At 49.9% G+C, this 26,083-nt stretch overlaps 1 protein-coding gene across 2 annotated transcripts in view; it reads right to left on the reverse strand.

Annotated features, from left to right (window-relative positions):
• Positions 1-297: 297 nt before the first annotated feature.
• Positions 298-26,083, reverse strand: part of LOC308264899 (organic cation/carnitine transporter 2) — a gene marked incomplete at both ends in the record, with an annotated part of 36,254 nt that continues 10,468 nt past the window's right edge. Inside the window, 8 exons of one of the 2 annotated variants that reach the window (XM_080698479.1) lie at positions 298-385; positions 705-840; positions 1,787-1,969; positions 3,579-3,793; positions 5,122-5,219; positions 7,421-7,547; positions 8,559-8,730; positions 9,880-10,034. In XM_080698479.1, coding sequence (XP_080554605.1) covers positions 298-385; positions 705-840; positions 1,787-1,969; positions 3,579-3,793; positions 5,122-5,219; positions 7,421-7,547; positions 8,559-8,730; positions 9,880-10,034 — 1,174 coding nt within the window. Of the gene's footprint in view, positions 386-704; positions 841-1,786; positions 1,970-3,578; positions 3,794-5,118; positions 5,220-7,420; positions 7,548-8,558; positions 8,731-9,879; positions 10,035-26,083 lie in introns of both variants that reach the window. The other variant, XM_080698478.1, reaches the window with a different exon arrangement.

Below are 26,083 nucleotides of genomic sequence, written 5' to 3' on the forward strand. Positions count from 1 at the left end.
ATGTCTGAGATTAAGAGCACACCTAGGAAGTGCTCTTCACGTTTCCACATCCGACTGGTTCCCACACGTCATTAGCTTCTTCAGAAGTGTCTACTCCACCACAGAGACAGCAAGGATTGGTATAAGGTGTCTGCAGGGCCATCCGTGTGCACCCTCAAGTGGGCACGCGTCCTCAAGCAGAGCAGACACAGGCCAACAGAGTAAATGGCAAAGTCCTGGTCTCTGAAGGGCTCAGAGTCTGGACAAGCCTCACCGGAGCAGGCCTCCCTCTTCAGCTCCTCCGCACCGGAGGCCGGGTTAGAAGGCTGTGCTCTTAAGGATCGTGGGGCTGTCTTCACTGTCTTTCAATATTCGCGTGTGGCTTGGGGTTTGCCTGTATTTTATTCTAGTAAAACAAGCAAAACAAATGTTAGTAACACATCTTAAAAGTATGCCTGCCAGTTTCAAAACAAACAACAAACCAGAGAGGATAACTTCATGGGGGGGGGGGCATAGAGCAACTGGGAAAGGTTCTGCCTGGCCTTGCACCCGCCTAGGGCTGCTGTTACCATGGAGACGTGCGTGGAGACAGGCCCCCACAGGATCAGACCCCCGCCCCTGAGAACCCTCTGACGGCTAAACTGGTAGAAGGTGTTTGTGAGCGAGTCTGAGGGGGCTCCACTACAAGGGCCCAGAGCCACGTCCACACCAAGGAAGGGCCTTACCCTTTGACCCTTAACATCTGGTCGATGGTGTCCGGGAGAGGGACCCCGAAGCTCTCGGGGAAGAACAAGGTGAGGATGGCCGTCAGGATGGTCAGACTTCCCATGAGGATGTAGGGCAGGAAGCGGTCGTAGGCACCTGTGGAAGAGCAGACGGGCCCCAGCCCCAGGCTGCGCTGAGCCTCACTCTCCCCTCCAGACCCCTAGCGAGGGGTCACCTCCTTGCTGGCCTCGCACTTCCCAGAGTCTGAGCTGCCTCGCTGGAACCTGGCGCCCAGACAGGCTCAGAAGCTCGAGCTGGCTCAGGCAGCCAGAGGGCCAGCCGTCCCCTGCAGCGAGGGCGTGCCGAGGAGCCCAGTCTGTTTCTCAGTGCGGGTTTCCAAGGGACAGCAGGCCCTCGCCCAGGGACGGGACAGCTCGACCTCCTCTGCAGGTGCGCCTCGGCCACTCCATCCGCCTTCGGGCTAGACGAGGGGCTCCTGCCTGCAACAGCCGCCCTGCATGCGCACAGAGCAGCTCCAGCCTGGGGTCACCAGGGTAGGTGCCAGCCAGGTGTGTGCCAGCTGGGGACATGTAAGGAAGGGCAGCTGCCCTGCGGAAATCACTAGGAGGAACCGAACTCCCCAGAATGCCAAGGCAGAGCTCAACGTGGCCCGCACCCCTGCAGACGCGCACAGTGCAGCAGGCTCCTTCCACGGACAGACAGCTTTGCCCTCGCGCGCCTGATTCCAAGAGTGCATTTCTCCAGTGAAGAACCCTGCTTCAGCCGGGCGTGGTGGTGCACGCTTGTAATCCCAGCATTTGGGAGGCTGAGACCAGAGGATCTGGGTTCGCAGCCAGCCTCAGCTACTTGGTACTGGGGATGGAACCCAGGGGCATTCTACCTCTGAGCTATACCCCCAGCCCGATTTTTTATTCTTTACTTTGCAGCGTGCTTGACAGGAGGCCGCCCAGCCAGGGCCCTGGCCCTGGCTGGACCCGCTGGCCTGTGCTTGTTTTCTTGTTAACGGGTGAGCTCAGCTTGCCCTAAAGCCACCCAGTGTCCCTGCCCCGACCCCAGGGTGCCCGTGGCCCACGGCACTCACCGAGGTAAATGAAGTAGGGAGACAGGATGCTGCCCAGGCGCGACGCCGTGGAGCTGACGCCCACGCCCATGTTCCTGACCACCGTGGGGTAGAGCTCGGCCGTATACATGTAGACCATGGAGAAGGCAGACGTGATGCCGAACTTCCCCACCATCACCAGGACCGTGGCCAGGTAGTACAAGTCTGGAGAGGAAAGGAGAGAGGGCGGCGGCTCTCCACACTGCCATCCACGGGCCCACTTTTCGTGTTGCCCGACACAAATACTTTTCCCCTGATTTTGGAGGGCAGCGACTTTGGGGTCAGTCTAGAACTTTCTGAGATAGGGAGCCCCAGCCAAGATTTCCCTCCGGGTGATGCTGATAACTGTGCGCTGATGCTGTGTGGACTTGCATTCTCAACTAGAAGCCTCCAGAGCAGGCTCCCCACAGCCCAACCAACAGGCCTTCCGGACACCACGTCGGGGAGCCGGCTGCCCATCTCCTGCAGGCGCTGCGGGACTAGCTGGTGACTGGGATGAGGGAGAGGCCAGCTCTAACGCACTCTATGCTTCCTTCTAACCAGACCTCAAAACACCCACAGACCCCTGGCCCTCAGGATGGTCCTCCCACCTAACCCCTCACGTCCAGCGAGAGGACCCGAGGTCCCTCGCAGCCCAGCCGACCTCTACATCGGCTCCTGGCTCCCCTGCCCTGCCACAAGCAGCCTGCTCCTGTACGGAGGGTTCCAGCCTGACGGGCCCCAGAGTGAGTGCTGGAGGCCCCTACTGTGGTGCACTGAACACCGGGGCACCGTGATGGACAGACAGGCGGCCATCAGTGTTCTGGACACTGTCAGGAAGGGCTTCCCCATCAGCTTGTGGGGTATTGAGACAGTCTTAGAAAGGAAACCTTGCCAGTGGCCTCTGGGAATTCTCCTTGTCGTCCTCTAAACTAACTATCTCTCTCTCTCTCTCTCTCTCTCTCTCTCTCTCTCTCTCTCTCCATCCATTCTTCCTTCCTTTCTTTCCTTTTTGTACTGGGAGCTGAACCCAGGGGCATTTTACCTCCAAGCTATACCCCCAGCCCTATTTATTTTTAATTTTGAAACAGGGTCTCCCTAAGTAGCTGAGGCTGGCTTTGATCCTCCTGCCTCAGTCTCCCGAGAACTGGGAGCACAGGTGCGCCCAGCCTTCCCGCTCGCTCCTTGCCAGCTCTCTGTCCTCCAGCACACCAGCCCGCCCTGTCCCTTCTTCCCGACGCCTCCCAGCCCTCAGCCAGCTCTCGGTCACTGCGCGTTTCTGCTGAAATGCCTGCTCCCGGTTCAGGAGCGCTTCCCGAGGCCCTTCTACGCACCGGCCCCACCGCCCTTCCTTCCCATCCACAGAAGGCAAGCCAGCCCGACAGCAATGGACATCTCATGTGTCTGCTGGGTCTTGACTAGGACGCGAACTGCACTTGGGCCCGGGCCTTTGCTGGCTTGTTTACTTCTGTCTGGTCAGCACCCAGCCCAGAGAAGGCTCCCTACAGCTCCTGCTGAAGGGACAGATGAGACGGTCTGGGCTGGCTCTTCTCTTTCCTTCCACTCTGGACAGGAAGCGCGTCCAGCCCTGACGGCCGGCCCTCCCACTCCCCAATGCCCAGGCCACAGAGGAACGCTCCGGTCCCGTGGGGACCCTCTCTTGGCGCTCAGGAGCAGAAGGCGTCTGTGCGGAACGCCGTGACGGGAGTGACTGTCCCCTTTGTAGCTGAGAAGGCAGCCTGGTGTGCGCGAGTGGCTGGCAGCAGGCCCGAGGCTGCTGACGCAGGGCCCCTACCTGGGGGCACCAGCTGAATGAAGAGCAGGACGCTGCCGCCCAGGAAGAGGGAGGCGGCCATGGAGTAGCGCCTGGGTGTGTGCTGCAGGAGCAGCCAGGCCAGCACGTAGGCCGGGACCTCCACCGCCGCCGACAGGAAGCAGTTCACGTAGATGTCCCCATGCAGGTTAGGAGTGTCCAGGGAGAGTCCGAAATAGCCCACCGAGATGGTCATCCTGCAGCGGAGCAGAGGAGGGCTGGAGGCGCGGCCTGGAGGGCGCATCCCCGAGCAGGGACCAGAGGTGGTGTGGCTTGAACCCCGTGCCTCACCTCACAGAACAGGGGAGACTGTCCCCAGCCCAAGCGGTCCTTGGGCTGAGCACTTTCAGAACATCCCACATAGAAGGGGTACCAACAAGCGGGTTTAGATAATTCAGACAGCTTTGCCTCACTGGAAAAAATATTCTAACCTGGCTTTCGGCCTCAAGTCCCCAAAGCCAAAGGTTTACAGAAGCCTGCTTCCAGGGTCTGTGAACCTCCCCAAACCCAGCCCTGCCGGAGCAGCAGACACCACACAAACTGTTAAGGGCAAAGGGCGGACGGGGGGAGGGGGCACAGCAGTAGGGGCGTCTGAAGAAAGCACCCGCAGGCTCTGTGGATGGCTCAGGCCTCGCGCTAGGACCACGGACAGGAGTGTGGCCGTGCGTCCCTGGGGAATCGGGAGCGGGCAGCGGGCCGGCTGAGCTGCCACGCGGGCGAGTCACGTGGCCAGCGGGGATGACCCTGTCTTGAGACGGTGCCCGGGAGCGGAGCTCTGCCCTGAGGGGCGCTGGGCCATTCCTTGGGAGTGGGTGACTCACAGATGTGATGCCTCACGCGGGCCGAGTCCGGCTCAAGGACCCTGGAAGGAAGCCGGCCTCTAGCTTCCTCACCAGCAGCCCGCACTCCAGTGCCCACGGGCTCAGGTGGTCACCGAGCACCCCAGGCTCTGGCCACGGAGGAAGGCTGTCCAGGCCCCCACGCCTTCCTTCTCCCCAAGGCTCACTTTGTGAATCACGAATCCCTTCCCGACACTTTATGAAACGTCTCCTTAGAAAGGAACCTGGCGAGGACGTCGAGGCCCAGGCCCCAACTCCAACCCAGTCCCCGGACACCCCAGGGGAGGCATGTTCCACTCCACATTTCTAGCAAGTTCTAGAAGCCTCTGTAGCCAATAGGCCAAGGTTGAGGATCACTCAGATCCTTTTTAAAAGCCCCGCCTGTCCTCCTCGGACACTGTCTTGCCCCAGTGGGTAGGAGAGGTTAGAGGAAGAACAACTAAGCAAGGGCCAGTGTAAGTACCCTCGCCTCGGCCCGTGAGAGCCGGTTTCCCAGTGGCCTCCCCTCCTCCCCTCCTCTGCAGGAGTAGTGACGCGGCCACTTCGTCGTCCATCCCAGGGGACACCCTCTCGCTTTCTGATGACACCAGCCTTCAGTTCTGGCCTGAGGCATGTCTGTACACAAGAAGCCCGACAGCCCCTCGGAAGCTCCCCGGAGGCCTCTGCGGGCCTCGCATACGCACCACAGGACTATGGACATGATGGTGATCGTTCGGATATTCCGGGTTCGGAGCAGATCCAGCACGCGGTGGGACTGCGGCTTCTCAGAACTTAGGTCTTGTAGCTTGGGATGGTGTGAGGCGGCGTGGGGAGGAGAGGACAGAGATTCAGAACACGTGGTGATGTGCCCGAGCCCTGGCGCCCAGCTCTGTGCTTCTGAGCTGGCTGGCGAGTGTTTTGTGTTTCTTCTTTGAAAGGGACAGTGTAGAGACAGTACCTGGGGCCACTAAAGGCTTCCCCGGGCCTTGTCCTTAACAAGCAGAGTGAAAGCGTGAGGAACCTAGGTGACAGTTCCCCAGAGCGCTGGCGATGCCGAGGCCAGCTGACGGACGGCTCCTCCTCCCAGCCCGTCCACCGCCCGTGGCCGCGCTCAGGGAGGCTCCGGGGAGGCTGGAGCAGAGCTCTCCTTCCCCAGACTGGCTCCCCGCCCTGTGGATCAGAGAAAGACACTGGCCGTGCAGCTTACTGATCTGACATTTTAAAAGAATTAAATGTTTTACATCCTCAAACCATGTAGTTATTGGTCTACTTCCAGAGGAAAAGAATTCAAATTGAAAAACAGGAAAATTGACCTGAGCTTCACCCAGAGTGAACTTCCCATGACACTCAGCACAGCCGAGGCCGTCAATAACGCGCATGTCTAAACACACTGTGCTGCCTTCTTAAGCAAACCCAGCTCTGGAGCCTGTTTTTCTCGTTAGCAGTTCAACCGAAGGTCAACTCTGGCCTTAGAGATCGCTAGAGCAGCCTCGTGTCCTCAGAGACACCAGTGGGGCTCAGCCACGCTGACCTTCACTCACAAGCCACCTCACTTGGAAACCTGCTCCGAGCCCAGCCTGGCGGCACACGCCCGTCATCCCAGTCTTGGGAGGCTGAGACGGGAGGGTTGCAGGTTCAAGGCCAGCATCAGCAACTTAGCGAGACTCTGTTTCAAAATAAAGAATAAAATAGGGCTGGAGGTGCAGCACAGAGGTAGAATGCTCCTGGGTTCCATCCCCAGCACAAAACAACCCTTCTCTGCCGCGCTCAGGCCCTGAGCCTGCTGCTCCGGAGCCTTTCCAGATAGACCTGCGCAAAGCCGCTCCTCCTCAGGCAGGGCCCGGGGCCCTGTCAGGGCCGCCGTGGTCACTGGCTTCTTTGCTGCCCACAACAACTGGTCCCTCCCCTCAAGCCCTGACCTCCGGCATCTCCAACACGCTCAGCATGGTGCCTGTGTCTGTCCTCACAACAGACCCTGTCTTCCCCTCAGACCAGAAGGAGACACGGCCCAACGCCACAGCAGCCAGCAGCTGCGGCTCCCAACTCCTCTGCAGGCCCGAGTCCTGGGAAGCTGCGGCGAGGGCGGGCGAGGAGGAGACTCCAGAAGGCCCAGCTCCAAGGCGACACGCACCACAGCACGGGAGGGCGGAGACCAAACACCGACGGCAAACCTAGCTTTCTACGTCAGGGACTGGACTGACTTTTTTATTTTTTCATTTGACCTCCAAGCTACACCCCCTGCCCTATTTTTTTATTCTTTACTTTGAAACAGAGTCTCAATGAGTCGCGGAGGGCCTCACTCAGTAGCTGAGGCTGGCCGCGAACCGCGACCCTCGGGTCTCAGCCTCCTGGATGCTGGGATGCCGAGCCACCACGGCCGGCTATGGACGGCCTTTTTAAGTGGAAAGTCATCTTGGGCATACAAACTTCTCCTGAAACGCCGATGTTCTGAAAGGCCTACTTCTCATAAAGGGTGCTTATTATTAAAAATTAAAGCTGGGTGTGGTGACGCACGCTTGTTATCCCAGTGCTTGGGAAGCTGAGACAGGAGGATTGCAGGTTTGAGGATGGCCTCAGAAACTTAGCGAGACATTGTTTCAAAAATAAAAAATAAGAGACAGCCATGGTGAGACATGCTTATAATCCCAGTACTTGGGAGGCTGAGGTAGGAAGATCGCAGGTTTGAAGCCAGCCTCCACAACTTAGTGAAGCCCTGTTTCAAAATAAAGAATAAAATAGGGCTGAGGGTATAGCTCAGAGATAGAATGCCATTGGGTTCCACCCCCAGCACCACAAAATAAATAATTAAGTAGGTAAATAAGGCCGAGTTTAATCCCCAGTAGCCCCCCTCCAAAAAAAAGGCACAAGAACGCAAACCCCACAAGAAGAGGCAAGACTTGCAGACAGCGGGGCCTGAGTGCCAGAGGCCCGGCTCGGGAGGCCCAGGCTCAGGCTGCTGCCCCAGTTCTTGGCCAGTGCAGCGCCCACCAGTCCCCAGTCGCCCACCTCGCTCGGTTCAAAGATGGTGGCGGGCGCAACGATCCCATTGATTTTGGCAGCTTTGCGGATGATCACCTCCGCCTCTTCAAACCGCCCCTGAGCGATGAGCCAGCGGGGGGACTCCGGGATGAACCTGGGAGGCAGGCAGGATCTCAGTGAGGCCTCCTGCCCGGCGGTGGGCTGCCAACGGGCAGACGGCAGGGCTGGGGGTGGGAGACGTGGTCTCAGATCCAGAGCGGCTTGTGGAGTGTCAGGCACTCACCAGCCCGACAGGGAGGGGCCACGCCAGTGACAGCCTGCAGGGGGCGCTCTGGAGCCTGCTGCAGCCTGGCAGGGGGCGTCTCCTCCAGCTGCCCCTCCACTTCTGAGGAGTGGTGGGCCCCGAGGGGGTGGGTCAGTATGGAAGCCGGGAGCCTGGCCTCGTGGCTGGGCCAGGGCTCTGCTCTGCCCCGCCCACCCGTCCCGGCGCCCACAGAAGCTCCTGCCCTGGCCCTCCCCATGTGTCCAGCAGACTTGTCAGCCTCCACCTAAAACAACATAGCTCTCCACGCACCTGGGGCCTGGAGCTGGCCGGCTGGCTCCCATCTCACTGTGACCAGGGAGCCCTTGGGTCACAACCCGGCCCAGCATGGGGCGCCTCCTCTCCAGGAGTGCCCGAAGTGCCCGTGCTCCTCCTGGACGTGCCCGCAGCGGCCTCTCTCTGCCTGTCTGTCCTGTCTCCTGTCTGTCCTGTCTCCTGTCTGTCCTGTCTCCTGTCTGTCCTGCCTGGCAGAGGTGCAGCCGCCCTCAGGTCCCCTCAGAGCCCTCTTCTCCCAGTGGCAAGAGGCCTCGGCAACCCACAGGCAGAACCAGCCCTTGTAGCCTTGCCCAGGGTTGCGTCCCACCTGGTCACGCTGGCCTGGCTTCTCACCGCTACCTCTTCCTCTCCTACACTTAGGTCAGCCAGGCCCAGGACTGGGAACAAGTCAGCTGCTGTCTAGGGATTCTGCTTTGTTTTGGCTCTTCTGCCGCTTTCTGGAACAACTTATAAATAACACACACTTCCTGCCTCTGGGAGCCCAAGCAGGAACCCAAGGGCTGCTGCTGCCCTCTAGCGGCAGCCCGAGGGACGGCGCCCTGCGGGAGGGGCTGGGCCGGCGCTCACCACCAGAGCAGGACGCACAGCACGCCGGGCACCGTCAGCGCCAGCAGCAGCATCCGCCAGTCCCGGATGAAGTAGGCGAACAGGGGCAGCACCATGTAGCCAAAGGCATAGAATATGCACACGCCGAGCGTGGAGAAAACGATGCGGACCGACTTGCCCAGGATCTCCGTTCCTGTGCAAAACAAGGGGGCCGAGTTAGCGCTTAGGTTGGGTTATTTCCTTACTAATCTCCCAAGGTGTCATTTTTCCACATAGAGACAGGGAGGCGGCCAGAAATATGTCTGAGTTCCTGAGCCCCAGGGAGGGGATGGACCGGAACCAGTCCAGCCCGACCACCTCCCGCGGGCGCCCTGCTGAGGCCTGCTGGCCCCTTGGCGACAGTTCTGTTATGGAAATTTCACCACTGCCCTCTGCCACATGCTAAACTTCAACCCTCGCATGAGGGAGAATCCATTAAAGGCCAAGTCTGTCTAAGTCCACACATGCTGCCTATTATCCTCGGAGGAAAATATATTCTATTACATGTGAAGAGAAGAAACAATCCTTTCAACGACACACCCCAAGGAGCCCAAAGACTCCACTGTTTGGAGTCAGATGCCTCCAAACAGTGAGACCAAGGACTGTTCAGGGGAAGGAGCTGGCAGGTCTGAGCCTCAGCCCTGCAGCAGGACTGGGATGCAAACCCGAAGGGGAAGCCGGGCGTGCTGGCCCACGCTTATCATCCCAGCATTTGGGAGGCTGAGACAGGAGGATCACGGTTCATGGACAGTCTCAGCTATAGGCCCTTTGCAACTCAGCGAGACCCTGTTTCAAAATAAAGAATAAAAAACAGGGCTGGGGGTGTGGCTTGGAGGTAGAATGCTGCTGGGTTCCATCCCCAGTACTGCAAAAAACAAAAACAAACCCAAAGGGGCCTGGAGCCCAGTCCCGCCCACTCCTGCTGTCCACTGGGGACATCAATGGCCACAGCACTCTACAGAGGGGGCTCTCCTCCTGCCTGCCGCAGCCCCTTCTGTGCCAGGCTTTTTAAAAAGGACGATCCCGGTAACCACTACTGGAATGGCTGTATTAACAAGTCCAAGGAGCTACACCCTGGAGGCCAGAAAAGAACCCAAGTCAAAGGTCAGGCTGTCGTGCTGCGGGGAGCCGAGGCTGGCCGCTGTCTGGCTCAGTTTCCCGGCCGAGCACCTGGTCCAGTGGGACGCTGAGAGATGTTGCTACAGACCGCTGCCCACGAGGGACGCCAGAGCTGTCTCTAGAAGGGCAGGAGGGCGGCGGGGATTCGCGGGGCAGGGTCCTCAGTCCAACCCGACAGCCATACCCAGCACAAACGCGGCCACGTAGTTGGAGATCTGGCCCATGCCCACGAGGACGAAGAGCACGGTGAACATCTCAAAGTTCCTGGAGAAGACCTGCAGGAAGCTGAAGCCGGTCTGCATGGCCATGGTCACAAACAGCACCTTCTTCCGGCCGAACCTGCCAAGGAAAGGGGTGGCCAAGACTTGGGGGAGGCGGTCGGATGGGCGGCACCAGGAGGGGCGCCCCTCCCCAGGGTGAGCATGCGGCCTGGGCACCACGTGCCCCAGGGCAGTGCCGCCATTCTCACCATGGCTACGGGCCAGTGAGACATGCTGAGTCTGCCTAAACCCATGCATTCATGGTGGTATTTTATTTTGTTTTGTACTGGGGATTGAACCCAGCAGCATCCTACCCCTGAGCTACACCCCCAGCTCTCTTTTATTTTAATATTATTTATTTGTTTATTTATTTGCCATACTGGGGATGGAATCCAAGGGCATTCTACCTCCAAATTACACCCCCAGCCCTATTTTTTATTCTTTATTTTGAAACAGGGTCTCACTGAGTTGCAGAGGGCCTCACTAAGTAGCTGAGGCTATCCGTGAACCTGTGATCCTCCTGTCTCAGCCTCCTAAATGCTGGGATTATAAGCATGAGACATCGCGCCCGGCTCCCCAGCTCTCTTTTAAATTTTCATTTTGAAACAGGGTCTTGCCAGGTTGCCGAGAGTCTCGCTACATTGCCGAGGCAGTCCTCAAACCTGCGATTCCCATGTCAGCCTCTCGGGTCCTGGGACTGTAGGCCTGCGCCACCACACTTGGCTTACAACGATATTTTAAAAACTCAGTCAGCTTTGAAGGATAACAGAGAAGTCACTCGTTATAAAAGAAGGCTGGTAAGTAAAGGGAAAGAAGCGTAGTCCTTTGTAAACTATAGGAACAGTGAGCAACAACAAATGAGTCGAGTCATTTACAAAAGTATTATGAACAGGAAGGGAAAATGACGAAATGAGAATATCACCATTTTACAGCCCCCCAAGAACTAACAGACACAGGCGCTCTGTAAGAACCACCGCTAACACCCCGAGGGCACGGTCTTGTGCTGCCTGGCTCCTACCCTCCTCCTGCCAAAGGGATGGAACTCAGAACCCAAATGAGTCTCTGGATCCAGCTGTCTATCTGCAAAAAATGCAGGGAAAGGGGGAACATCCTGAACTACACTAGAAATACACAGGTAGCAAAACCCACGGAAAGTCTACAGGTGGGACCGCCCAGGGGTCTTCAACAGATAAGCTGGGAGGCTTAGAAAGGGGTGGGAAGAGAACCCATAGATTAAGTAGGTTGAAAAACACATTAAATTTGCTAAGTGAACGAGACTAAATTTCTTTTCTCTTTTTTGTGGTACTACGGGTTGAATTCAGGGGATTCTACCTCCAAGCTACATCCCCAGTGCTTTTTATTTTTGAGATAGGGTCTTGGCAGGTGTGGTGGAGCATGCTTGTAATCCCAGCATTTAGGAGGCTGAGACAGGAGGATCGCGGTTCACGGACAGCCTCAGCTACTTAGTGACGCCCTCTGCAACTCAGTGAGACCCTGTTTCAAAATAAAGAGTAAAAAATTGGTCTGGGGGTATGGCTCAGAGGTAGAATGCCCCTGGGTTCCACCCCCAGTACCAAAAAAAAAAAAAAAAAAAAAAGAAAACAGGTCTTATTAGGTTGCTAGAGGCTGGTTTGAACCTTCTATCCTCCTGTTTCAACCTAACAGTACTGAGATTACAGGTGTGCGCCACTGTGCCCAGTGCAAGATTAAATCTGTGTCTGAGGATCCACATTTGAATGATGAAACTGAAACTACAAAAAAAGAAAAGAAAAAAGAAAAGAAGTCACAAAGGAGTCTGGTCAATAATCTCAAAAGACACAATCCTGAACTTGAGAATCCTGAAAGATCAAAATCGCTACAGTCCAAAATACCAAGGATTGAAATCCTAAAATTATAATCTGGAAAAAATAATTTAAAGGCCTTTGTTTACATTTTTAAAAGGGAGTTCGAGAAACACAGATCCATGCCACAACGCCTCACAGGCGCACAACAGAATAGGCAATACGCACGTATTTGGCAAGCACCAGCATCCTGGCTCACTAACGCCTGTCACACGAGTACAGCTACTCCGGGCAAACAAACAAAACACACTCACAAAGACAGAGATCAAGAGCGACTGCGTAAGAGGGTAGGTATCACTGCGGCTGGTAACTGCGCGTCAGCGTTGTAACTAGGCTCAGCTGGAATACTGGGATTTGTGGTTCGAGTCATTCTTGTGTTCTGCAGTGTTGGGTGTCATGCGAGGCAAGCACTGTACGGTGAGCTACACTCCCAGCCCGAGAGTCTCATGTCTTTTGATGAGCTCCATCACACAGGCAGTCACCCCAGGAGCTAAGATCTCAGAAATTTCATCTTTCATAACTGCAGATGTACAGAGAACATCTCAGTGGTTGTGGTGGCGCACACTTGTAATCCCAACATTTGGGAGGCTGAGACAGGAGGATCAGGGTTTGCGACCAGCCTCACCTACAACTTAGTGAGGCCCTTTGCAACTCCGTGACATCCTGTTTTAAAATAAAGAATAAAAAATCGGACTGAGGGTGTAGCTTGGAGGTAGAATGCCCCTGGATTCCATCCCCAATACCACACACACACACACACACACACACACACACACACACACACACAGGAACATGGCTTAATTTAATTGAGAATTGAAGAAGTGTGTTTTAAATGTGCATGTATACAAAATCAATGTTGTAATAATATAACTTTATAGAGTCAAATTTGCATAAAATGCATAAAATGCATTAGAACTCTCTAAAGGGCTTCACACAGTTTATACAGTCAGTGTTGAAAATTATGCAGAGGTGAAAAGCAGAGCATAGCAAATTATAAGAAATAATGCCAAAATGTTAAATAGTGGGAGAGGCTGGGAGTGTGGCCTGGTAGTAGAGCATGTACTGGGTTCAATTTCCAGCACTGAAAAAATAAAATAACATAGTTGGAAAAAGGAAAAAAAAGAAATGAAAAAAGAAAATTTTATGCATTCCAAAAGTACATTATAGGGATAGGCTGTGAGCAACTGTGTGGAGGCAGCCCACAGGGCTCTGACATCCCTCCTGCTGTGGCTCTGACATCCTTCCTGCCGTTGCTCTGACATCCCTTCCTGCTATGGCTCTGACATCCCTCCTGCCGTGGCTCTGACATCCCTCCTGCTGTGGCTCTGACATCCCTCTGGCTGTGGCTCTGACATCCCTCCTGCTGTGGCTCTGACATCCCTCCTGCTGTGGCTCTGACATCCCTACCTGCTGTGGCTCTGACATCCCTCCTGCTGTGGCTCTGACATCCCTACCTGCTGTGGCTCTGACATCCCTCCTGCTGTGGCTCTGACATCCCTTCCTGCTGTGGCTCTGACATCCCTCCTGCCGTTGCTCTGACATCCCTCCTGCCGTGGCTCTGACATCCCTCCTGCAGTGGCTCTGACATCCCTCCTGCTGTGGCTCTCACATCCCGCCTGCTGTGGCTCTGACATCCCTCCTGCTGTGGCTCTGACATCACTACCTGCTGTGGCTTTGACATGCCTCTAATGTGGCTCTGACATCCCTACCTGCCGTTGCTCTGACATCCCTCCTGCTGTGGCTCTGACATCCCTCCTGCTGTGGCTCTGACATCCCTCCTGCTGTGGCTCTGACATCCCTACCTGCTGTGGCTCTGACATCCCTCCTGCCGTTGCTCTGACATCCCTCCTGCCATGGCTCTGACATCCCTCCTGCTGTGGCTCTGACATCCCTCCTGCCATGGCTCTGACATCCCTCCTGCTGTGGCTCTGACATCCCTCTGGCTGTGGCTCTGACATCCCTCCTGCCGTGGCTCTGACATCCCTCCTGCCGTGGCTCTGACATCCCTCCTGCTGTGGCTCTGACATCCCTCTGGCTGTGGCTCTGACATCCCTCCTGCTGTGGCTCTGACATCCCTCCTGCTGTGGCTCTGACATCCCTACCTGCTGTGGCTCTGACATCCCTCCTGCTGTGGCTCTGACATCCCTCCTGCTGTGGCTCTGACATCCCTACCTGCTGTGGCTCTGACATCCCTCCTGCCGTTGCTCTGACATCCCTCTGGCTGTGGCTCTCACATCCCTCCGGCCGTGGCTCTCACATCCCTACATGGAGGGGTCTAGTTTTCGCAAGAGTCAAGGTTTGTGTGTTGGTGAGAGGAGAGTTGAGGCTGTGAGAGAAGACGCTGTTATAGGAGACTAGTTGTAAGCTTTTAAATTTTTATTTAGGATTTATTATAATCTTTATATATTTTTTTGGCAGAAAAGGCAAAGCCATATCCAGGTAAGTAGGAACTTTAAGGACAGAAAAAGGTTTTTATAGACATTATGGTAGGGTGTCAGACACTTAAATAATTAGAGAAAGTATGTTTTATTTTGTAAGGTCAATTTGAATTTAATTTTATATATTGACTTAAACTAAGGTTAGTCTGAACTTAATTTTTGGTTTAAACTTTATTTTTGGGAAAAAATTTTATTGTCTGAGTCTTTTATAAGGCGCTGCCCATCAATTTTAGTTATGATGTTTATATATAAAATTTTATTTATATATATTGATTTAAATAATCTTAAAATAATTTTTTGGAAAAGGAAATGTTAGACATATTTTATGGGGGATTTATGTCTTTGTGAGTTTCTTGACTGAGTTTTATTAAGGTCTGTATGAGATGCTGTAACATTTATTTTTTATTTTTTGAGAGTTTTTATTTTAGTTGTTAAGGCTTTTATTGTTTGGGTGGCGAGGAGGATGAGGACTGGAAAACTTAAGTAAAGAAGGATGATTATTCTGTAAAACATTTTTAAGGAAACTGTATAACTTTATTAAAAACGTATATTTAAAATTGATTGGAATTTAGATATAAATTGAGAAGTTAGATTAGTAGTTGAATTAATATTTAAATGGCTTTTTTATTATTGGTTTAGGAGACCTTTAGCATTAGTTGTTTATGAGGGGTTACAGGCAAGGAAAATTGTGGGAGGAAAAGGGAGATTGATGTTGAGGTAACTGGTTTGGGGAATCTTATATTTGTCTATAATAATTATTTATTGCTTTTTTGAGTTTTAGTTTGAGTGGGTTATGGGTGTGTTTGGTGATTTTTTATTGATTTTTTTTGGTGTGTTTTAGAGGCCTCGGTGTGGTGGTCTTTTGAGTGGCATCTTTATTGGGTTGTTGGACTGGTCTGCTGTCTACATGGGTGTGGTGTATTTAAGCTGTTATGTTTATTTCGAGGGTGTGGGGGTGTCAGGAGTATTGTGCTGGGTCTTTTTATTGGGGTTGAGTGTTTTTTCTTGGTGTCATCGGATGAAGACCTAGTCTATTGGCTGAAAGTCATGTGGAGTTGGCGGAGGTGTTGTTTCATATATGGTTTGTAGTTGTGACCACAACTTTTGGTGGGCTCGAGCTGAGCAGCAAATGTGGGTCTATGGCCGTCCAAGGTGTTTTTATAGATGTCTATTTAGGATATTATTTGGAACATCATCTGGAGTTTGATAGCTTAAGTCTGCGAGAAACAAAACTTATAGTTTTAGGAGCTTTATTATTTATGAGGAACCATATGGATTTTTATAGACAGTCTGGTGGGTTGTTTTTGAAACAGTTGGTTTTGAGGCTGCTGACTTCAGGCAGCTGTGATAAACTGAAGTAGTTAAACTGATATTTTGTTTTAATATTGATTTTATATAGATATTTATAGAAAACAGAAACATAGGAAATTATTTTACTTTTATTATAAACCTTTTGAATAATTTTTAAATATAATTATCTTTATTATATGCATTATTTTTATAAACCTTATTTTATATAATCATTTTTAACATGTTTAAACCTTTTGTGATTTGTTTTTAGTTTTTTGATATTATTTTATTTTTTTATTTGGGATAAACTTAGGATAAACTTTTATTATGTAAGACACTTATTTTTGTTTTTTTATTAAAATTTTTATAATTATATATTTTTATATATTTTCATTTTATATATTGGTTTATTATAATTTTTTAATTTATATTTTGAAATAATTTTGTATATTTTAATAAAATAAGAAACAAATTAACATCATCAATCTAAGTTTTATAGTGGTCTGTATTTTAAAGACTTACAGTCTTTTTTTTTTTATATGTTTATATTTTAACCAGAACTGACTGAAATAGCAATGTTTTAACCAACAACCTTGAATAGTAAAGTTTGGAATCTAAATGTAATTTTATTTTATTTTTGTTGTTGAGAAACCCCAAAGGTTAAACTTAAAAGTTGATTAATGGGAGTCGGAGTCCCAGAAATACAATAGGATATATATCTTATCTTTGTGAGATTAAACATAATAGCCAGGTTTTGAAATCTATTAATATATTTATTAAGGTTTATTGGTAACTATAACTAATTTTATGTAAGCTAACAGTATCGACAAAAATCAAATAGTTTTAGATTTTTATAATTTTAGAGAACATTAATAATGAAAATAAACTTATTTGACTGTTGATTGTATTTTTTTATATAATAAGACATTTATTTAGTCAAGACAAATAGATGTTAACCAGGTCTTTTTTTTTTTTTTTTTTTTTAATTCAGAAATTTTATTCACAGAAGTGAACTAAGAAAGGAAAATATAAATGGGAACTCAAAATACATTTATACTGACAAAATGGACTTTGTTGGGCTGTATTTATTGGAATAATACATAAAAATAGTTAAGCATTGAAAAATGCTTGGAAAATACTGTTTTATAACAAACTCTTTTCAATTCGTTAATACAATGTTTAATGTGGTTTAGTTTTCTTATGCAAAGGATCTTTATAAAATTTCAATTCTTCTTTTTCTTCTTCCTTGTTTGGTGCTGGAGATTGAACTCAGAGTCTCACACATAAAAAATACATGCTCCGCAACGGAGCTAAACCTCCAGCCTCCTAATTCTTAAATGACTTAACATAATGGTAAGATTTTAGAGTGCTGTAGATCTACAAAAATTGCAGCTAACCTGTAGAAAGTTAAGAAAAAAGTACACTAAGAACATTCATAATTGCTTTAAACCTTTCTGATAGGCAGCTTTAATGAAAACAAATTTTCTTTTTTTTCTGTATTTGTTGTGTTTTCAACCTTCAAATATGTTCATCCTCCAGGTAACACACTTTAGTCTGGTCACACATCGACTGTGTGTTTTGAAAGGTTAGGCACGTTTCAATGATTTTAGGTTGCTGTTTTATTATAAAACAGCTTACACAACAAACTCAAACTTTTTTTAAATTTAAAAATCCATTTCAAAATTTAATCCTGGTTTTAGTTTTTGTTTAAAAAAAAAAAAGGAAACCTTTAAAAGTATCAAATGTTACTAGTCTACAGTTCAGTGCCATGAACACTTAAGTTTGTAGACAGGGGAAATAAACCTAGGGCATCGATTTAGGCACAGTACTATGGCCAAAGGCCAGAAGTTAGGGCACATCTGTGAACTCAGGCAACAGTTAGAGGTCTGAATGGAGGGGTCATGCCTCAGCTGTGGACACCCCATCTCTGTCCTCCCTCAAAGCTGTTAGTAAGTCTCAAATCCCTGCATGAGAGATTGTATGCAACTTAGGTTAAAAAAAATCACACAATTAATTACACCTGCTGTCTAAAGTCTGTTGCGGAGCCAGGGCAGATGAACACAACTCAAGCCTCACTATAATGTGTAGTCTCGATCCTGAGTCACAGGACCATGTTAAGGTGAGATTAACCAGGTCTTAATATTGACTTTTTGAATTAAGATGACAAAAAAATCTTATTGTTTAGCTTTTATATAATATAAAACTTATACATATTTAATCCTTAACCTTTGATTTTTGAAATCTTTTAGTATATTAGATGACTTTAGATATATAGCAATTTAGTTTTTAGATATAAATAGAGCTATGATTATTGGTATATATTTTATATTTGGCTGTTGATGTTTAGCTTTTTATTTAGATACGATTTGTTTATTTATATTTACTTATTAACTATTTTTTAATAACCAGCCAATAGATTAAACCATGATTTTAACAAAACAAATCTTCAGAATGACATTATAATTTAAACATCTATTATCAGGAAGCCAATGGTAGTTGTCTTAGCCTGAAGAAAACAAAGTGTGTTAATCTTCAGTGATAATTTTGAAATTTTTAATAAACTTAAACCTTTAAAAATTTAAGCCACATGAACTAATATGTAATAAGAATAAACTTTTATATATAGGTAAAACAACAAAATCTTCTTTTGTCTTTAAGCTGATAGTCAAGAGCTATAGTCAGTGTTGACCTTGGTTAGTTAAAAGTTGGTTGTTATCTCAGCTGACTCTGAATGTTAAAACACAAAACACTGTTATTTAGAAGAAGTATTATATTTCTTATAATAGTTTGGGCTAAAGTTAAAAAATAAATAGCAAGTTGTATTAATCTAATCTTAATTATTAATGATATAAAAAGCTTTATCATCTTTATATTTTAAAGGACTATATTTTTGTATATTTTATTTCTATAAGCTAAGCTTTTGATATAAAAAACTACTTTTAGTAGATAGATGAAAAAGGCTAAAAACTTATCAAGGACACAGGTGGACAGTATATGTCTTAAACTTTAAAACAGTAATGTATTATGTAACCCCTGACTTTGTCAGCCAAGTAACATGTTTTTATTATAAATTTTATGTAAGAGGCAAAAATAATTGGTGGACCTGTATCTGTATTAGGAAAAAGAAAAACTTTTTGTCAAGTAGGATGAGAGAGGGGAGATAACTAGAAACATAAACCCATGTAGTAATTTTAAACTGTATAATTTGTAAGGCTTATTTTTATAACTTTGAGGACATTTTTAGTATATAAATACTTCTGGAGGTTATTAGACCCTTTGATGATGACACTGGACGAGTGCGGGAGGCAGGACACTGAATGTTTTTTTGTTTTGGGGCTGGAAGAAACTTTTTAGCGGCCACCCCCAAAAGGAGTTTGTTTAACTCTGTTTTTGTTGGGTTTTTTGAACAAAGGAAAGACTAAGAAGTTATACAGCTTTAACACAGACAGATTATAAAACCTGAACAGAATGAGTGGATTTGGGTGGCGTTGGTTTTAAGTGTCTTCTGATGAAGGGAGGAGGGAAGGAGCAAAGGAAAATTTAGAGTGGGGGGAGGATGATGAGAGCTCCCACAGATCTGGACTTAGAAAAGAATTATAGGCAAGATATTTTTAGGAAAAGAAGGCAAAATAACAATAAAACAGAATGTGAGCGAGTTGTCTGAGCTTGTCGTGGTGAATGAAGATTGAGATTAGCAAGTTTGTGTTGAAGATGGCCAGCCGTTGTCTAGAAGGTCTGTGGATATGGGCGAGGTGGAATGTGAGGCCCCCCGCAGCAATGCCAGCATAATGGTGAATTAACCGACCAGGAATCCACAAAGGTGACTGAGCATCCTGTGGAAAAACAAAGGCATGCCCTCGGCCAAAGGTTAATAACGCATTAGGTTTTATTTTAGAGGAGAGCAGAGGTGCTTGCTCCCAGGTAGCCACTCTAGTGGCCAGACAAACTGCCTCATGAGTTGTATTTAAGGCATCTTTAAAAAGATTTTATAGGGAAAAAGCTTTTATAGGGACCCTTTCCGGTCCATGATTAGTATAATATAGTTTCATTTCTTTTTCTAATTTGTTCCATGTTTCTAAGTTTAAAGTTACTTCTTCAGGAAACCAAGAGGAACATTCTTGTAGAAAGGAGAAAAAGCGCCTAAGTTGTTTAGCAGAAACTGAGATACCTCTTTTCTTTAACAAATGCTTAGCGATATCGTTTGCGGTGTTGATGAAGAAACCTCTTTCTTTTGATTCAGTATGTCCCACCTTTAACGTAATTGCCTTCTTTACCTGCTTTATGAAGACGGGGGTCTGCAGCACCCTTGAGCAATCTCCTGACTCTCTGAAGTCAAGGAGGGGATCACTCACCAGCCGTGCCCCACGTTGGGCGCCACTATGTCGGGGCCTAGCCCTAGCAAGAGTTGAGGTTTGTGTGTTGGTGAGAGGAGAGTCGAGGTCGTAAGAGAAGACGCTGTCATATGAGACCAGCTGTAAGCTTCTTTACCTTTATTTAGGATTTGTTATAATCTTTATATTTTGGGGGGGCAGAAAAGGCAAAGCCATAGCCATGCAAGCAAAACTTTAAGGACAGAAAAAGTTTTTCATAGACTTTAGGGCAGGGTGCCAGACATTTAAATAATTATAGAAAGTATGTTTTGTCTTATTTTGTAAGGCCAACTTGAATTTAACCTTATATATTGGCCTAAATTAAGGTCAGTTTGAACTTAATCTTTGGCCCAAAGTTTATCCTTGGGGAAAAAAATCTTTGCCGTCTGAGTCTCTCACAAGCTGCTGCCCATCAATTTTAGTTATAATGTTTATATATAAAATTTTAATTATACATATTGATTTAAATAATTTTAAAATAATTTTTTGAAGAAAGAAATGTTAGACATACTTTATGGGGGATTTATGTCTTTGTGAGTCTCTTGACCAAGCTTTTTTAAGGTCTGCATTAGATGCTGTAGCACCTATCTGATATGGCTCTGACATTCCTAGCAACCGTGGTTCTGACATCCCTCTGCTGTGGCTCTGACATCCCTACCTGCTGTGGCTCTGACATCCCTACCTGCCGTGGCTCTGACATCCCTACCTGCTGTGGCTCTGACATCCCTAGCAGCCGTGGCTCTGACATCCCTACCTGCTGTGGCTCTGACATCCCTACCTGCCGTGGCTCTGACATCCCTACCTGCTGTGGCTCTGACATCCCTAGCAGCCGTGGCTCTGACATCCCTCCTGCCGTGGCTCTCACGTCCCTACCTGCCATGGATCTCACATCCCTACCTGCCGTGGCTCTGACATCCCTCTGCCGTGGCTCTGACATCCCTCTGCTGTGGCTCTGACATCCCTACCTGCCGTGGCTCTGACATCCCTACCTGCCGTGGCTCTGACATCCCTACCTGCCGTGGCTCTGACATTCCTCTGCCGTGGCTCTGACATCCCTCCGCTGTGGCCCTCACATCCCTACCTGCGGTGTCGTCTCGCAGTGTGATGCATTTGCTCCTTTTCTTTAACTCCTGGCTCTTCTATACATTTACATTCATTTTTCACGTGAACCCCCCACCCTGCCTGCTCAGATTGGCAAAACAGTCTCACATAAGAGAGACCCGAAAGAATGCTCCACCAGGATTCCTATTTTCACCCCACCGGACGTGATACACCTCTCTGTGGACAACCAAAAATACACTCATTCCTCCTTCAGAATTAGACTTTCAATTCCTCTTAGCCTGTTTTTCAATGAGAATTTCATTTGGGGTATTCAGCTCTAGGGATTTCAACATTCAGGGTTTTAGTCTCTGGGGATTGTGATGTTACGGATTTTACACTTTCGGGATCATGGACTCGGGGTTGTGTCTTTAGGGTTTACGACCGGCACCGACCGGGAAGTGGTAATTTTAAGTCATGTTAGTGGTTACTTGTGGGAGAGCGAGGGGGTTGTAACTGGAAGGGGGGCGGGCTCCAGGACAGGGATTCTGGTGGGCTGTCAAGTTCTACTGCCTGACTTGGTGGCTATAAGATTATTTTCTGGAATGATTAAGCCACATATTTGTTCTGTGTGGTTTTCTATATCTGTGTTCATTTTAAAATTAAAAGCAAAAGTTTTTTTCCCTTGTTTTAAAGAGAATGCCATGACCTTAAGAAAGTCGACCTGGTGGGGAGCCGTGGATGCAGCTTATATCTGGCAGGTGCTGACACCCAGTCCACCTCCATCCAGCGGATGTTTACTGAGCACCTATCACTCTAGGCACTGGGGAGAGTAAAAGAATTAATCCTGTCCCTGGCTGGTGAGACAGACATTGTCACACCTTAATCAAACAACCGCACCACCAAACAGTTACACACGGACTCAAGTACGCGGAAGAAAATGCTCCCAGGTCCACAGGGCGCAACAGAGGAGCCACCCAGGCCCGGGGTGGGCTGGGCACCCAGGGAGGCCTCCCTGACAGTGCTGAGCCAGAGGCGCTGCAGCTGCTGGTGCAGGGGGTTTAGGGTGTAGGACCCGGGCTTCCGAGAGGCTCACGGTCTAGTGGGGGGGGGCATGAATCTTGCAGTATCATTTTCCATCTGCCCACTTCTTTTTTGTGGCACTGGGGGTGGCACCCAGGGGCTTTCTACCTCCAGGCCTCACCCCAGCCCTATTTTATATTTTATTTGGAAACAGGGTCTCACTGAATTGCTGAGAGCCTCACTCAGTAGCTGAGACTGGCTTTGAACCTAGGCAATCCTTCTGTCTCAGCCTCCCAAGCACGGGGATGACAAGCGTGCGCCACCACGCCGGGCTCCCAGCCCTATTTTTTATCCTTGATTTTGAAACTGGGTCTCACTAAGTTGTAGAGGGCTTCATGAAGTAGCTGAGGCTGGCTGCAAACCAGCGATCTTCCTGTCTCGGCCTCCCAAGTACTGGGATTACAAGTGTGCGCCACCACGCCTGGCTCATCTGCCCACTTCTAATAGGTGCTCTGAAGGAAATTACTGGAAGCGGGGTGATGCAAACCAGTCGCCCTGAGTTGGCCTGCACAGTCGCGGCCTGCGGGGGTGGGGCGCTGAAGGACATACACTGCCCTGGCTAGCGCGGCAGGACAATCACAGAGCCAGGGCGGCTCCGGGAGCGGGAGCGCTGGGGCAAGAAGACCTCAGGGGGAGGCTGGGAGGAGGGAGGGGCCAGCAAGACCCTGCAGCATCTGGTCTTTCCTGCGTGCAACAGCTTCTGTTCTTGGGTTTGTGTGCTTTGGTTGTACAGGTAGGCGGGTGTGGCCAGCATCTAGGGGGCAGAGGTCTGAGATGTGGCTAAATGTTAAGTGCCCAGGGCAATGCCGCAGAGCAGAGCATTAACTGGCTCCAAGTCCTCGTAGGGCTGAGGCTGAGGAACCCCGTGGAGAAGGAGCCTCCCATTCCGCCTGCCTCGTTCTGTAACGAGGGTGCTCCATGCCGGCAAGGGAAGTCCCGCCTAGCAGGCGCACTGGCATAACCTCTGCCTCTCCTGCTTTGCCTTGAGAGGGTGGGGAAGTCCAGGAAGCCCTACAGAGCACTAGTCCTGGGCAGCTCGGCTAGGAAAGTTCACTCTTAAAGTCTGCCAGCAGAATGGTACCCACACACCTATCTACCAAAACAGGAGATATCCGTCTCCTTCGTGACTCATAAGGATACAAACAGGGCCAGATAAAGGCTTTGACAACTCAGGATTGTTTTAATTGCTCTTAAACTTTGGACTTAATAATATGCCAGAAAGAAGGCAAAACCTTTGTCCCATATAAAGTTGCGGCTGATAGCCCAGACAGCAAGTTGAAGACACTAATCTATCGCTCTGGGTAACGTCCTGGGCCTGGGCTTCAGAGCTGATACAGAGGTCGTGAGAGCAGAAGGTGCCCATCGCGCGGGCGGGGGGCGGCTTGCGGGGCAGTGCTGCCAAAAGCAGGGGCTACCCTGAGATCACACACACTGCTGGCTCTTTTACTGATTCGACTTAAACAATCCCACTTAAAGGAAAGTTCTGCTACCAAATTTTTACAAAAACTTAAGGCATACTAGGTTAGCCCTTCCACAGGGGAAGATGACCCTCAACACACTCATACATTTTGTTTCACTGTTTCCTGGCCAGTAAAGCCCTTTAGAACTTAAACATTTGCCTAGGTTTACATGGAAACAGGTTCTTTTTTTTCTTTTTTTTTTTTTGTGGGTCTGGGGATGGAACCCAGGGGCATTTGACCTCCGAGCTACACCCCCTGCCCTATTTTTTATTCTTTATTTTGAAACCATGTCTCACTGAGTTGCAGAGGGCCTCACTAAGTAGCTGAGGCTGTCCGCGAACCGTGATTCTCCGGTCTCAGCCTCCCGGCTGGGATTACAAGCATGTGCCACCACGCCTGGCTCTTAAACTGACCCATGGCGACAACTTAACCCCTGACAGAGCTGGCGCAGAAGAAGCCAGTGCCTTTCCTCTCTGAACGCAGCTCCCTGCCGGCTTTTCACACCCCCTTGATCCCCGGAGCCTCACCACCTCCACCTGCAGAGGACCCCAATCCTCATTGGGCCCAGCTGGCTCCTGCGCCCTCTCCTCCTGCACTCTCCTGGGCATCTCGTCCACATCTGAGGCTTTGCCAAGTGGCCACGTGACGACCCCAACCCGTTTCCCCAGGCCGAACCTCTCCGGAGCCCCAGGGCCGCCTATCCGACCTCCCGGCTGCTCCCGAGGCCTCTCGGTCACCCCAAAGCCAGCCGGTTCCACCTGAACTCAACGTCCTCACAAAGCTGGCTCTCATCCAGCGGCCCGTCTCAGGGAAGGGCACCGACTCTCATCCCGGCCTGCTGCCCTCCTCTCAGCACCAACAGAAAGTCCCGACTCCTCCGCACAGGCCAGGCCGCCAGCACAGAAGCGTGCGGAGCTGTGGGAACCCGAGGGCCTCTGCACACCCCTCTCGCTTCCCTTCAGTCCTTCCTGACAAGGTTGTCAGGGTGTCTTCGGAAAAACGCAAGCCTGCTTGTCAACGTCTGCTTGAACACTCGCCAGCGTCCAGCCCATCTCTCGCTGAGGCTGACTCCTCTCTGTGGCCGGCTCGGCCTGCTTGCCCTTGGCCCAGGCCTCTGCCTGCTACCTGGCCTCCCCTTGCACCGCCGCCCGAGCTCTGCCACGCCGGACAGCTGGGTGTTCCTAAGCTGTGTGTGCATGTGTTCCTGAGGACTGAGCCATGGGCATGCTCCCTCCAAACTCTACCCCTGCCCCTGTTTTATTTCATTTTTTTTTTACTTTTTGCAGTACTAGGGGTGGAACCCACAGGCATTCTACCTGTGAGCTATACCCCCGCCCTATTTTTATTCTTTATTTTGAAATAGGGTCTCGTGAGTTGCAAATAGGCCTAAGTAGCTGAGGCTGCCCACAACCACAATCCTCCTGTCTCAGCCTCCCGAATGCTGGGATAACAAGCGTGCGCCACCGCATCTGGCTTCTATTTTATTTTTTATTTTGAAACAAGGTCTCTTGTCGAAGTGCTGAGGCTGGCCTGGAGCCTGTGATCCTCTTGTCTCAGCTTCCAAGTCCTGGAATCACAGGTGTGCACCACCTCGCCCGCCCGGCACCAGGCCTCTGGTCCAGGCTTTAGTACACGCCCCCCCACTCCCTTTTGGTAAGCTCGCCCTTCTCATAGTTCACTCTCGCCTCTCACGTCCCTTCTCGGGAGGCCCCCTCGCCCCCTTCAGGTGCCCCTGTGGCACCCCGTTCTTCTCTACACCACTCCCCGTGGCCGACGGTGGCTTCTCAGCCCTGTCTAGGATGCTCTGCCTTGCTAGAAGACGAATTCTAGGAGAGCAGGGGCCTGGAGCAGCACTCCACCCGGAGCAGAGGAGCGAGGCGACCTGGGCCCGCACCCTGTGCATGGGCGCGGACGTCCTCTCACCTGTGGCATATATATTCACCTATAAAATGGAAATAGCGACAGTCCCTACTGTATGGGCTTGTGAGGACACAAGCACTTGATTTTCTAAAAAACCTGTGCGCTATTTATAACAGTGTGTGGCACATGTTTGGTACTGCATGCTGTTCAATCAGTAAGTAATCAGCTGGTGCTTGTCACTGGGTTACAGAGAGAGAACCAAGGCCTTCCCCGCAGGGACTCGTGTCTCCAGTTCATCCAGAACCATCCGTCTGTGGTCCTGGTCTGTGGAACTCTTGGGTACTCGTTGGTACCTATGGGCACCTTTCCAATGTTTTTTTCTTTTTCGCGGTACTGGAGACTGAACCCAGAAGCATTCTACCTCTAAGCTATACCTCCAGCCCTACTTTTTATTCTTTACTTTGAAACAGGGTCTAAGTTGTGGAAGGCCTCACTAAGTAGGTTTGAGGCTGGCCACAAACCTATAATCCTCCTGTCTCAGCCTCCCAAGTACAGGATTACAATGGTGCGCCACCACACCCAGGTCATTTTTCCATTTTTCTTTTCTTTCCTTTTTTTTTCTTTTGCGGTCCTGGGGATAGAACTCAGGGGCATTCTATCTCTGAGCTCCACCTTAGCCCTATTTTTTGTTCTTTACTTTGAAACAGGGTCTCACTGAATTGCAAAGGGCCTATGTAGCTGAGGCTGG

Source organism: Muscardinus avellanarius (genome assembly GCF_963383645.1).
Source record: "Muscardinus avellanarius genome assembly, chromosome: 7".
Classification (NCBI taxonomy): Eukaryota; Metazoa; Chordata; class Mammalia; order Rodentia; family Gliridae; genus Muscardinus; species Muscardinus avellanarius.